The following is an 11,467-nucleotide window of genomic DNA, read 5'->3' as shown; positions in this document are numbered from 1 at the left end:
CGCCCCCCCCGCCCCCCCCCCCTAACCACACACAAGCACCTGTGCTGAGCTGGAAGTTGGCACGCGCTGTCTGCTCCGGCATGGGGATGAGGACGATGACGTTGGTGGCAAAAAGGTTGGAGGGGAAGCTGCTCTTCAGCTTCACGCTGACCTCCAGCCGCGTCCGGCCCTTCTCTGTGACCAGGACCACAGCTTTGAAGGGCAGGTTGATGCCCTCTGTCCAGAGGGGGAGGTGAGGAGGCGAGGTGAGGAGGTGTGTGCGTGCACAGGGTTGCGCCCCAGTTTGGTGGGCAGGGGCATGAGACATGCCACAAACCATGGCCTGGGCATGCACCTGACGCCCAGGCCATGGCCAGGGTTCCTCGCCTGTGCATCGGTACTTCATGAGCTCGAATTCGCCGTCTGGAGGCACGAAAGACACCACTTGCTCGGCCTGGAACCGCCCAAGGTTGACGCAGGGATGGAAGGTGACGTCCTGCACACCAAATTTTTAAATGGTGCATGTAGGGATTGGAGGAGAAGAGAAGAGTGCTGGACGGCAGCTTCAATGCCTGCACCACGCTTGGACTAGGAATGTTCCTGGCAGCGCAGCGCACACAGAGCTTTTTAATGCACAGAACCCTAGGATCATCCTCTCAGACTCCCTTTCATGTCCCCGCGAAAGCACCCTCACCTCCAGCTTGTCATTCAGCCCCAGCTTGACGTCTGGCATGCCCGACAGGAAGCACTTCATGACCACCCTGCCCTGGACGTCGCACCGCAGCACGCTGCGAGGAAAGAGGGAACATGTTCTGTTGAAATACATGCTGGAACTGAGGTTGACATGAGTGCACAGCCAAGGATCCAAGCCAGATCAGACTCTAAGAGGTTATGAAACATGTCCATGCTCTATTCTGTACAACAGACACAGTCCAATCAACCTCATCTTGTCAAACAAGTTGCCACCAGCCCACCTGCCCTGAGCGCTCATAAGCATGTTCACAGTCTCGATGGCATCCAGGAAGACCTCATTCTTCTTGTATTTTATGCTATCCTGGCGCCAGCCGACCGCGCCCGTCACCTTTGGCAAGGGGTCACGGCATGATTGGATGCAAGGGAGGCAGGAGATCAGACATGTTCATAACAACCGGAGCCTGATAACCAAATGAACAGCAAACAAGCCCTAATCGTCAAGCAATCAGTCTCTGCATCACCTCAATATTCAAACCACGTCACACATACTCAAAGGCACCCACCTGAAGGGTCGCGTTCTGTGCCGCCGCCTCCCTCTTCTTCTTCGTGCTCTCCAGCACAAATCCCTGCAATCAAGATTGTGCCAGAGAAAGAGCTGGAGGCTGGGAACATGGAAGCGGTCCAATAATTCTATCGAGTTGCATGGCATCCCATTGCTTACCCACACAGTGATCCTAGAACCTTCACGACCGCCCCAGCGTCTCAAGGATGGACAAAGCTGCACTTCTCCCTCCATTTCCCCGCTGCGGCGGGCCCCCACTCCCACCCTCTGATCCACCCAAACCACAGCACCTTTTGGAAGATGAGGGACTTCAGGACTGCGGGCTCTGAGATTTGGGGGTAGCCAAAGTCCAGGATCTCGTCCAGCAGCTCGTAGATGAGCACAAAGTTGGCCTTGATGACCTCCTCGTTGAAGTCGCCATGGCAGTAGGACTTGATGAGGTCCACCACCTTGCTGAGGAACTGCAGGATCATCATGGCGTTGGAGTTGGTCCGCGTGATTGCCAGCAGGTACACGCTCCCCGCCCGGAGGTGGATAAAGGAGGAGCCGATGAACTGGCGCACGGGAGCCGTGCTGGCAGAGTCCAGGGACTTGGAGTTGATGACATTGGTGCGGAAGGCGGCGGGGATGTTCTTGCTGGAGGGGTGGGAGGTGGGGAGAAGTGGTTGTGTGTACTCTGCAAACTCAGCAGGTTTCCATCTTCTATTTTAAGATCAGCCACCTACGCAGTCTTACCACTCCGTCGCTTCCCTCCACTCACTCAATGTCATCCCGGTAGGTTCGCTGGATGAGCACGTCCCCCCTGCCGCTGATAAAATATATCGCGCCCAGGGAGTCCATGGCGATCCAGCAGTTTGGCAGTGCCCGGCCACCGACTCAGACCTCTCGCTCTCCCAAAGTGTAGTTGCCGTGCTTCGGCGACACGAATTCAACGCAATTCCGATGTGATCGGGATCGCGGGGGCCCTGTGGCTCTCCAGCACCGGCAGGTGCCGGATACCTTTGTATCCCTAAGAGGCCTGCTGCACCAGACTGCTCCGAGGGACGGATCGACAGTCTTTCAAGACCGTTTACGAGGGTGGAGGGAGCCCTTGCTTCCGGCAGGGGCCTTCAGGATGCCCACACGCGTCGGCGAGAGTCAACAAGAGCACAGTGCGCAATAGCTGGAAAGTAAAGAGGGGTTTGCACCCCCCCGCACCTGTAAACCCTGCCTGCACCAGGGCAAGGCGTCTCTTGACACCAATCCATATTGTCACAGACCCATTCTGCTTTGTACTGGTGTACATTCGAGCTGGGAAGAAGGGCCTGTCCTCCGCACCCCTGTCCCTGTCGGTGGTGTGCGTCGCTCGCGGCAGTGCCTGCCCGGCTGTGCGTGACGCCGGCAGGGTGACCCCCTGATTTCTGTGCCTGGAGGCTTCCGTAGAGCATGGCGGGGTGGCTCAAGTCCCTGGGTTCGGTGGTGCGCAGCACCGGCAAGGCCATCGACTCGCTGGGCCTGGCACTGCAAGGCTCCCTCGGCTACCGGGAGACACGTGAGCGGGGATCGGGGAATAAAAGGCAACCGTGATGGCACATGCATATTGCGAGGGCTGGCTGAATAGCCCCGCGACGACCCACACCACCCTTGCCCTGCAGTGTCAAAGGCCCAGACGGTGCTCCCATACGCTGGCGCCAAGCCGGCTATCGCGGACAGCGTGTTCATCGCCCCTTCCGCCAGCGTCATCGGCAATGTCACCCTCGGCAGCGGCAGCTCCGTGTGGTACGGCACCGTGCTCCGAGGTGAGCTGGTGTTGGGGGGTGATGGAAGGAATTGGGGCGTAGGGGGGTGCTGGCGGCAGGATGTCCTGCAAGCGGCTCACTGCCAACTCACTCAACATCACCCCTCCTCATACAACACCCTCACACACACACACGCACCATCCCAGGCGACGTGAACAGCATCAGCGTGGGTGAGAAGACCAACATCCAGGACAACGTGTTGGTGCATGTGGCCAAGCACAACGCTGCGCACCAGGAGCTGCCCACCCGCATCGGGTCCAGCGTGACAGTGGGCCACGGCGCGGTGATCCACGCCGCCACGCTGGGCGACCGCGTGGTCATCGGCATGGGCGCGGTGGTCATGGACGGCGCGGTGGTGGAGCCCGAGTCCATCGTGGCCGCCGGCGCGCTGGTCACCCCGGGCACTGTGGTCCCCTCGGGCCAGGTCTGGGCGGGGAGCCCCGCCCGCTTCCTGCGCGACCTGGCCCCCGGCGAGGCCGAGTTCATCGCCGCCGCCGCGGAGGACTACGCCCGCCTGGCCGCCGTGCACGCGGCGGAGAATGCCAAGGGCTTCAACGCGGTGGAGCTGGACAAGGCGCGGCGCGAGGACCGCGCGGCGCGCGACCCCGAGCACGACGCGGCGCAGGGCATCGCGCGCGACCCGGAGACGCGCGCCGTCGTGGGCGTGGCCGCCAGCACCTGAGCGTCTCGCGGGCGGCCCCCAGGGGGCAGGGAGGTGTGCAGGAGAACGGTCCGCAGGGGCGGTAGTGAGCCGCCCTGGCGCCCTGTGCGCAGCCGTGGCCCGGTGTCAGGAGCGGCGGCCAAGAGAGTGCTGAGTCGGGGCAGGCGGACGTTCCTCAGCATGCGCCGGCGCACTGGCTCTGCACTGCACTGCTCAAATCCTGTAGACATCAGCGAAGAGGTGCCGTGCAGCGTAGGAGGTTGAGAGGTACCAGGGGCAGGGCAAGGAGATTTAAGTACTTGCTTGGACTTCCCACCACCCTTTATTCCGCCTGGCATTGTCTGGAGGCAGTCGCAAGAACAGATCCGGTGGTGCATGCCAAGCAGTGCAGTTGCCGACGTCATGGAGCACTGCAGCAGAGCAGAAAACTCATTGATGCCTTCAGCGCCTGCGGGACTTCTTGGAGGGGTCCGCCCTGCCATTGCCGTCATCACCCCGCTTCCGCCGCGCGCGCCTGGCCGCCTCCGCCTCCGACTCCGACCCGCTGCTGCTGCTGTCGGAGCCAGATGACGATGATGAGGAGGAGGAGGACGACGAGGAGTCGCTGGAAGAGGAGCCGCCTGACGACGAGGAGTCGTCTGAGGATGATGAGCCGCCAGATGATGCAGATGACGAATCGTCCGAGGACGAGGAGGCGTCGTTCTTGGCCGCCTCTGCTGCAGCCCGCTGCGCCGCGATGAGCGCCGGCAGGTTCTTCAGCGTCTCGCGCATGCGATCCGTCAGCCCTGTGGGATCGGTGTTGGGTGCGGGGGTTTGTGGCAGGTTGGGAGGGTAGCCGTGGTTGGGGCAGCAAGGACCTGAGGGCAGTCAAGTCCACCACCGCAGCAAGGTTTGGGATTTTGGGGGGCCGAAGCTCTACTCCCATCCAAGACAAAAGCACACACCCTAGCGCCCCGCTTTCCATCCCACAACCCACGGACCTCCCAGCCCGATGGAGGTGAAGAAGTTGATGGAGAAGCGCATGTTGCGCGGGCTGTCGGTGGGGAAGATGCCGGTGTACCACGCGGCACAGCTTGGGTCCTGCAGCCTCTTGTTGAGGCCCAGCAGGCCCAGCTGCTCCACCAGCTCCTGGAACAGGATCTTGACAAAGATGCGGGAGGAGGAGGTGGTGTCCTCCTCCGTCAGCCGCACCACCTCCAGCACGGACCAGGGGATGGCGTCGCTGGCCAGCAGGTGGGCGAAGAGCTTGGCCACGTTGCGCAGCTTGTTGGTCTCCAGGCGGTGGATGAGCGAGTACTGGCGCACGAAGCACTCGGAGAAGCAGTCGCAGTACTCGCGCTTGAGCTTGGAGAAGCGCTCCCCCAGCAGCGCGTAGTACCTGTGGTGCATTTTTGAAGGGGGGGAGGTTGGGAGGGTATGGCTTGTGAGGACCATGGTCAGGCGGGAGTTCATGCCGAGATGTCGGTCATTATGTGCTTGAGCTGCCTGATGCACCTCGGCACTGCCAGTGCATGGCAGCCCTTGCTGCAGGGCGCCTGCATGGCAGGTCTCCTGTAATGCACGCTGCAGGCTTCGAGCAACATCACAGACAATCTACAAGTGGGTACGCCAGCTCACTTTATGAAGGTCTTCTCCTGGGAGCAGCACTCGATGATCATGGTGCACAGCTCCATCTCCAGGCCGGCAGGTATGCCCTGCAAGTGGGGAGGAGGGTTGTGGGGAAGCATGAGGCACAGGAGGCTCCTTTCACTTGAGTAAGAGACAATGGAGGTGCCCATGTGTTGTCATCAGGTTCAAACCCACAGTTCCAGACCTTGGGCGCCGAGGTCTCGATTTACGCCACCACTGCAACCCCATCGCACTGTCCGGCAGCTTGCGCATGGCACCCCCTCTCACCCCAGCAAGGCATCGACCCTCCTAACCATTGCAAGGATGGCGACGATGACTGCCAGCTCCCCAACAAACCCACCATCTTCAGGAGCTTGTGTCCCGCCTCTTCAAAGTCCAGGGCAGACATGATGGTGAGGTAGATGGTTCGCCGCAGGTTGATCAGGTCCGTCTGCGTCTGGTCGGAGATGGGGCCCCCGACGCCCGACGGCCCAGCGGCGTGCCCGCCCTCCTCCCCGTCCTCCTCCTCCTCGCCAGAGGAGCTCCCCGACTCCTCCTCCTCCTCGTCCCCGCTTTCCTCACCCAGGATCTCACGCCTGATCGCCTGGTACTCGGCCTCATGCTGGGCAAAGTCGGGGTCCTCCTGGAACACGTCCAGCATCATCTGTGCAGGGTGGGTGGAGTGGTGGTGGTGGGGGGGGGGTGTTGAGACGGGAGGACTGGCTTGAACAATCAAGGCAGGGTGCTGCAAAGCCAGCAAATAGGGTGCAAGGGGTATGATGAGGAGTGTGGGGTTTCCTCGAGGCACGACGGCTGAGCAGTACCCCTCTCCAGCCTCAACGAGGGTCATTCGCTCCCCTCGTCGAGTATCACCACATACACACACACACACACGCTCTTCCCCATCACAGGCCAGTGCATTCTCCGTTCTCCCGCGCGGCCATACCTGGGTGTCCAGCTTGTCGTCCAGCGACACCTCGTGAGTGATCTGATCCTCTGTCTCCACCAGATCCAGGTCCGCGGGAATCGCGGGGTGCCTGTGGGGGCAGGGAGGTGGTGGGGAGGCTTGGGCAGGGCAGGCGTGAGAATGTAGGGCCGGGGACGGGAAGGCACCGCCTCACATCCTGCCCCAGAGTGCATCGCCTGCAGGGCAGGAGAGCAGCCTTGGGCCCAGCCCCTGCCGGTAGCAGGTCCGCACAAGCTTGCTTTCCCTCCATCCAGACATCCCAGCAACACCCCTCCTCCTCGTGGTGCCCTCACCCCAGTGTAACCCACCCACTCACCCCTGCTGCTCGAAGCCGGCCTTGCGCACGGCAAACAGGTTTTCTATGATGAACTGAGTCCTCTTGTCAATGCTGCCCTCATGCAGGATGGCCCTGTGAGTGAGGGGTTGGAGCCCGGGGTCAAATACAGCTCGGAAACGTGAGCTGGGGCAGTGGAGTTCGAGGCGTTTGATGCTGCATATAGTCTGCTCGATGGAAAGACCTTTTGCACCCAGGCATGGCAGGCAACTCCAAGCCGTCTACACCACACCCCGGCGGTTGATTAACATCCACACCCCTGGCTCGGTCCCTCCACTGATGGGGGCACAGGCCCTTGTTCTTGCATCATCCCCCCATCACTCATGAGACCCCCACCCCCACCCCACCCAATCCCTCCCACCTGAATCGGTCAAAGACGGAATTGAGCCCCTGGGGCGCCAGGTCCTGGAGCAGGGCCCCCACCTCGGTGACAAACCCGGCGGCCACCTCCACGCCGTCGTCGGAGGGCGTCTCCAGCAGGAGCATGAGCACCTCCAGGGCCAGCACCTCGTGCGCCACCTGCTGGTTGGCCAGGTGGGCCAGGAACTTGATGGCCGCCAGGCAGACAGGCTTGTCGTTACGCTTGTAGGCGCGGCGGAACTGGGTGACCACACGGTGCAGCAGCAGCTCGCCCAGCTCCGGGAACTTGGTGTTGAACACCGCCACCAGCGCGGCGTAGACGGGGGTGAAGGAGGGGGACGCCATCTGGCTCTTCATCAGGCTGCGGCAGAACAGGCCCCGACCACGCACCAGATTCTGGAGGGGTGTGTGTTGGAGGGGGGATGGGGGACATTCTCGGGGAAAGGCGGCACGCGGAGGGTGTGGTCCTGCTGACATGCCCCTGAGTGATCTGGAGGCCAAGGCACAGTGCCGTTCCCTAAGCACCCTGCCACCCAACCTGAAGATGAGCACCCCCGCCCCCTCACCGTCCACAAGCACCCGCCACCCACTACAGTACCTCGGAGAAGAACTCTGGCAGGATGTGCTTGATGTTGGCGGCGTTCACCTTGTTGATCAGCCCGTTGAGGGACTTGCGCAGCGCGTCCCAGGTCATGCGCTGGTACTGCACGCTGGTGGTGTCCTGCGCCTCCGCCAGCATGGCCGCCAGCTTGAACGGGGGAAGGTACACGCCCCCCGCCGGCCCCGCCGTTGGCTCGGCGCGCTCGACCGCGGGCGGCACGGTACCTGCCGCGGCGCCGGCACCGTTGCTCTGGGCTTTGCCGGCGCCCTCGCCCTGGGCGCCGGCCTCGCCGCGATACCGCGTGGCGCCGCGGCCGCGCGCCGGCGCCGCGTTGGCGCCGCCCTTGCGCCTGTCGTCGCGGGGCCGGCGGCCGGGGCTCCCGCTGCCCTGGCGCCGGTCGCGCGGGCCCCAGTCCCGGCGGGGGCCAGCGCCAGGGCTGGAGCGCCGCCTCGGCTCCACAGGACTCCTGCCTCGCCTGCGGTCATCGGGGCTGGGATCCCTCCGAAAAATTATTGGGCTGTGACGCCTCCTCGCCTCCGCAGGGCTCTGACGCCGCCTGCGATCCTCGGGACTGCGACTCGGCGAGCGGCGTCTCCTTGGACTGGGCCTCCGGCCACGGCTCGGACTCCGGGAACGACTGCTGCTGGGGGATCTGCTGACAGGGCACGAATAGCAATCATTCTTTGAGCTTGGGAAGCCAGGAGTCAGGCCCCACCCATTGCCCTTGGTGTTCCCAGCCACTATTGTGTTATGCAGGGCTGCAGTGCACCCCCTCAGGGCCTCCCTGCCATCCTGAACACACGCACCGTCGCCTGGCGGGGCTCCGGGAATCAGAACGGGACCTTCTCCGCGGGGATCGGCTGTCGTCGCTGCTGGTGTAACTCCTGCGAGGGTGGGTGGGGTAGGAGGATGGGCTGAAGTAGGAGGGCCCGACCTGCAGTGCGGGGGGGGACTAGACAGTCAAGCGCGTGAGACCCATCCATTCAGCTTGAACGCACCCCGAAGATGAACTGCGCCCGCGGCTGCTCCTCCTCCTCGTCGGGGACCTGGAGTCCCTCGACATCCTTGATTGCCCTCAGAGATACAGGGAAGGAGGTGGCGCCTCTCCTACGCTTCCCATTTATATTTCTAATGTCAACGAATAAAAGCAAGCAAGATACCGTGCAAGGGATACGGCACAGCGATTTTCTGAAAAGGATCGATGGGGTACCACGGCCAAGGTCTTCACAAACGGGCCATGCAGCAGGCAGGCGCTCCATTCCATAAGGATCCTTGCCCTCCAGAAGACTGAACATGCATTCAACCTCGTAACTTTATGGAATATTATTCTCTGCTCCATATGCTTTGCTTTGCATTGCTTACTCAAGGTCACACCGCTTGCAGGTGTTCACCCACCAGTCCATCAATGACAACGCAAGATTGATGGGTGTAGCTCGTCATGCAAATCGTCTCAAAACCCTACCAGAGGAGAATTATGTTGATAAAGTCCCCTGATCGCGCTGTTCAGAGTGTACCTGCGGTGCCATACAGCGGTGGTCAGAATCTCAGTGGGAAGCTATGTGTGTGCTCTGTCCATGCTTCATGCAGCCATACTCCTGACCCTCCTCATTGTATGACGCAAGTCTGAGCATTAGATGTACGCCGAATGCACAGAGTGTGTGCGAGATTGAGTTTCTTTTGTTGGAGGGTACACCTCTACCACGCACCCCATTTTCCAAGCGGAATTCTCAACTATGAGAGTCCGCGAGTCGCTCACCTCCTCCGAATTCGGGACCTGCCTCTTTATTCCTTAAACTCGATCTCTTAAATATTGCTTGATACTCTAGGCTACCGCTGGGACCTGATTATCCCAGTTCGTTGGTCTCCTGGGGTTTCCCATGTACTGTGGGTGCCCAAGGCAGGAGCGACCAGGCTTCACCGGGCACACCGCGCGTCCATCTTGATGCATATGACACCATCTGCTAGCTTGGAGAACCTCTTAGCAGGCCTGGGCCCTGAGCGATGGGGTAGCACGCAGGTTCCAGAATTTTCCGGCATCGCCGTGGGGGGCCCGCTGCCCCCGTTCCCCCCGCCGGGACCCATGGAGGCGGACGACGACCCTGTCTGGGTAAAAATGGAGGTGAGAGAGGGCTCGTTGTCGCCCGCCCCCCGCGCACGCGTTTGAACGGAGGGTACGTCTGCCTGTCGGTGTTAAGAATGGCTCCCGGAGGTGCATTCCCAGCCCCTCCCTGGCCCCCTCCCTTTCCCCCCACGCAGCCCGTCCCCTCCCCCGTTCCGCCGGCCCTCCCCGCGGCCCACAACCTGCTCCAGCAGACGCTGCGCATGCAGGCGGATTCCGGGGCGATGGCCTGGGACCCCAGCGTTGCCCCCGGCGCCACCGCCCCGCGTGGCCCCGGCTCCACGTCCCTGAACCCGCAGCAGCTGGAGTTTGCCGCGCTGCTGCGCCAGGCGGGCATGACGGGCCTGACCGAGGACGACATCCGCCACCTGTACACTGTCAGCGAGGGGTACGCGCTGCAAGCGGCCAGCACAGGGCAGCCGCTGCCGCTGGTGGGCGCGCCGCCGCCCATGGTGCCGGTGCACGCCCCTGGCGCGCCTGGAGCGGGGACCACGTCCGCATCCACCAGCGCCTCCCTCGCCAGCGGCAGCGGGGGCCGGACCCCGCCCGACGCCGGCGCGCCCGAGGGCGGCGCCAAGCGGCGCGGTCGCCGCCCCGCCGACACCGCGCAGCTGACGACGAAGCAGCTGCGCGCGCGCGAGGCGCAGAAGCGCTTCCGCGACAAGCAGAAGTCGCGCATGGCGGAGACAGAGGGCACGGTGGCGGAGCTGGCGGCGGAGCTGCGTGCCACGCAGCTGAGCACCGAGGCGGCGGGGCGCAAGCAGGCGCTGCTGGAGCGGCTGCTGGAGTACAAGGACGAGCAGGTGGAGGCGCTGGAGCTGCACAAGCGCCTGGACCCGCCCCCGGGCATCATCATTCCCGCCGACATCATGGACATCCTGCGCAGCCGCACCGTGCCGGGCATCTACACGCCGGAGATGCTGCTGCGCTATGCGCCCGTGGGCTACCGCGAGCACCTGGACGAGCGCGGGTACGTGAAGGAGGCCCCGCCCTTTGATAAGGTCTGCGAGGACTGGCAGCAGGTGGTGGCCGCCCTGCGGCGCCTGCTGGACGGCGCCAACCTTGCACGCCGCATGCCCGGTGCCGAGGGGTCCGGCCGGGGGGGGGGCCGGGGCGGCCCCCGGGGGCGGCAGCCACAGCGGCGCACCCCTCGGCGCGCAGCCCGCCGGCCCGGCGCGGGACCCCCCCCACATCAGCGAGCTGCAGTCCGACTCCGGCGCGGCGTCCCGCGCCAGCGCGACCAGCAGCGCCACCAGCGGCGACACGGCGGCGTCGGCGACCGGCGAGGCTGCGCCCCTCGGCGGCACACCCGCCGCCTCCACCGGCGACGCGCGGCCGCACCTGGACAGCACCGACCCGCGCGCCGCGCTGCTGTGGGACACGGTGGCCGAGACGCTGGTGCAGGCGGCGGGGCAGGCCCCCGGCGCGGCCGACGCCGACTCGCGCCTGGCGGTGCGTGAAGGTGTGGTCATCCAGCACGGCGCCGACGCGTACCACTTCAGCCGCGAGGCCTACCGCGGCGCGGGCGTGCTGCTGCGCCGCCTGGGCCTTCTGGTCTGGCAGCAGGCGGTGCTATTCCCGGACAACGCCATGCGCATGCAGGCCGTGCGCGGCGACTTGGGCGTCCCCGACGCGCAGGAGAACCAGGACGTGGGCACCTGGCGCGCCATCCTGCAGCGTCTGTGCCTGCGCCCAGAGCAGCTACGCGGCATCGTGGCCGCGCACCGCGAGTTCCTGGTGCAAGAGCAGGAGATCCTGCGACAGCGCGCTGAATTCATGGCTGTGCTGCGAGAAGTGGGGGTGAG

General features: G+C 63.8%; 5 protein-coding genes across 5 annotated transcripts in view; 2 read left to right on the top strand and 3 right to left on the bottom strand.

The window, feature by feature from the left end:
* Positions 1-2,074, bottom strand: part of F751_3673 (AP-2 complex subunit mu) — a gene marked incomplete at both ends in the record, with an annotated part of 3,536 nt that extends 1,462 nt beyond the window's left edge. The window contains 7 exons of the mRNA XM_011400629.1: positions 40-216; positions 340-475; positions 674-767; positions 954-1,060; positions 1,236-1,298; positions 1,525-1,870; positions 1,995-2,074. Coding sequence (XP_011398931.1) covers positions 40-216; positions 340-475; positions 674-767; positions 954-1,060; positions 1,236-1,298; positions 1,525-1,870; positions 1,995-2,074 — 1,003 coding nt within the window. The remainder of the gene's footprint in view (positions 1-39; positions 217-339; positions 476-673; positions 768-953; positions 1,061-1,235; positions 1,299-1,524; positions 1,871-1,994) is intronic.
* A 585-nt stretch (positions 2,075-2,659) lies between these two features.
* On the top strand, positions 2,660-3,759 carry F751_3672 (Uncharacterized protein; the record flags this gene model as incomplete). Its single annotated transcript, XM_011400628.1, has 4 exons — positions 2,660-2,765; positions 2,869-3,012; positions 3,159-3,535; positions 3,688-3,759. The coding sequence occupies 4 exons, from the start codon at positions 2,660-2,662 to the stop codon at positions 3,757-3,759; spliced, it is 699 nt and encodes a 232-aa protein (XP_011398930.1).
* Positions 3,760-4,114: 355 nt separating this feature from the next.
* Positions 4,115-7,681, bottom strand: F751_3671 (Pre-mRNA-splicing factor CWC22; the record flags this gene model as incomplete). The annotated part of the gene is made up of 8 exons (XM_011400627.1): positions 4,115-4,458; positions 4,654-5,051; positions 5,291-5,367; positions 5,643-5,945; positions 6,228-6,318; positions 6,565-6,657; positions 6,944-7,338; positions 7,541-7,681. 8 exons carry the CDS (start codon positions 7,679-7,681, stop codon positions 4,115-4,117), a joined length of 1,842 nt encoding a protein of 613 aa, XP_011398929.1.
* A 982-nt stretch (positions 7,682-8,663) lies between these two features.
* On the bottom strand, positions 8,664-8,882 carry F751_3670 (hypothetical protein; the record flags this gene model as incomplete). Its single annotated transcript, XM_011400626.1, has 1 exon — positions 8,664-8,882. One exon carries the CDS (start codon positions 8,880-8,882, stop codon positions 8,664-8,666), a length of 219 nt encoding a protein of 72 aa, XP_011398928.1.
* A 1,004-nt stretch (positions 8,883-9,886) lies between these two features.
* The window catches only part of F751_3669 (hypothetical protein), a gene marked incomplete at both ends in the record, with an annotated part of 4,688 nt that continues 3,107 nt past the window's right edge, over positions 9,887-11,467 (top strand). The window contains 2 exons of the mRNA XM_011400625.1: positions 9,887-10,120; positions 10,869-11,462. Of these exons, the coding sequence (XP_011398927.1) occupies positions 9,887-10,120; positions 10,869-11,462 (828 nt within the window). The remainder of the gene's footprint in view (positions 10,121-10,868; positions 11,463-11,467) is intronic.

This window comes from Auxenochlorella protothecoides (genome assembly GCF_000733215.1).
Source record: "Auxenochlorella protothecoides strain 0710 unplaced genomic scaffold scaffold38, whole genome shotgun sequence".
NCBI classification, from domain to species: Eukaryota; Viridiplantae; Chlorophyta; class Trebouxiophyceae; order Chlorellales; family Chlorellaceae; genus Auxenochlorella; species Auxenochlorella protothecoides.
Note: the sequence above shows the minus strand (reverse complement) of the source record. Positions and strands in the feature narration are given on the sequence as shown.